Source organism: Penaeus monodon, chromosome 33 (assembly GCF_015228065.2).
Source record: "Penaeus monodon isolate SGIC_2016 chromosome 33, NSTDA_Pmon_1, whole genome shotgun sequence".
NCBI lineage: Eukaryota > Metazoa > Arthropoda > Malacostraca > Decapoda > Penaeidae > Penaeus > Penaeus monodon.
The window spans coordinates 35,686,833-35,687,381 of NC_051418.1; the positions used below are offsets into that span (position 1 = coordinate 35,686,833).

At 36.2% G+C, this 549-nt stretch overlaps 1 protein-coding gene across 1 annotated transcript in view; it reads right to left on the bottom strand.

Moving 5' to 3' along the window:
- Positions 1–549, bottom strand: part of LOC119594353 (3'-5' RNA helicase YTHDC2-like) — a gene marked incomplete at its 3' end in the record, with an annotated part of 122,633 nt that overhangs the window by 5,885 nt on the left and 116,199 nt on the right. Inside the window, 1 exon segment of the mRNA XM_037943411.1 lies at positions 184–344. Within this exon segment, the coding sequence (XP_037799339.1) occupies positions 184–344 (161 nt within the window).

The following is a 549-nucleotide window of genomic DNA, read 5'->3' on the forward strand; positions in this document are numbered from 1 at the left end:
CTAATAATCCTATCAAATTTCCTATAGTCTGATGCGTTCCTTATACTGCAACAATAATAATGGAAACATGCTGGAAAAAAATTAAAGTGAAAATATTAATCTTGTACTAGAATGTATGCATATTCTGAATAAATATAAGTTTTACAGAAGTTACTTTAGTATTACTGGCTTTTTCTCACATACCTGAAAAGCTTGTATGATTTTCTTTTCTGTGTTGTGAGTGAAGGCCCAAAGCCCTGTATGGTGCGATGCCTCAAGCTGCTTATATGATGAAGCTTTGATGATGAAGAACCTGGGTTTGCCCCCATTGTTCCCACCCTCTGCCATGCCACTGCCTAAGCCACCTACAAAGGGGAAGGGGGGTAAGGAAAGGAGAGAAAAAAAAAGGGAATTATGACAATCATTTACACCACTGGTGCACAAAGAACAGAATGCTAAGATATGATGAATTCTCTTATACTCTTTGGTGTTTTGTTTTGAATGTTTATTTTCTAAATGGCAATACAGGCCACCCTGAGATTTAACTATGGCAAATAGCATTTTATTAAT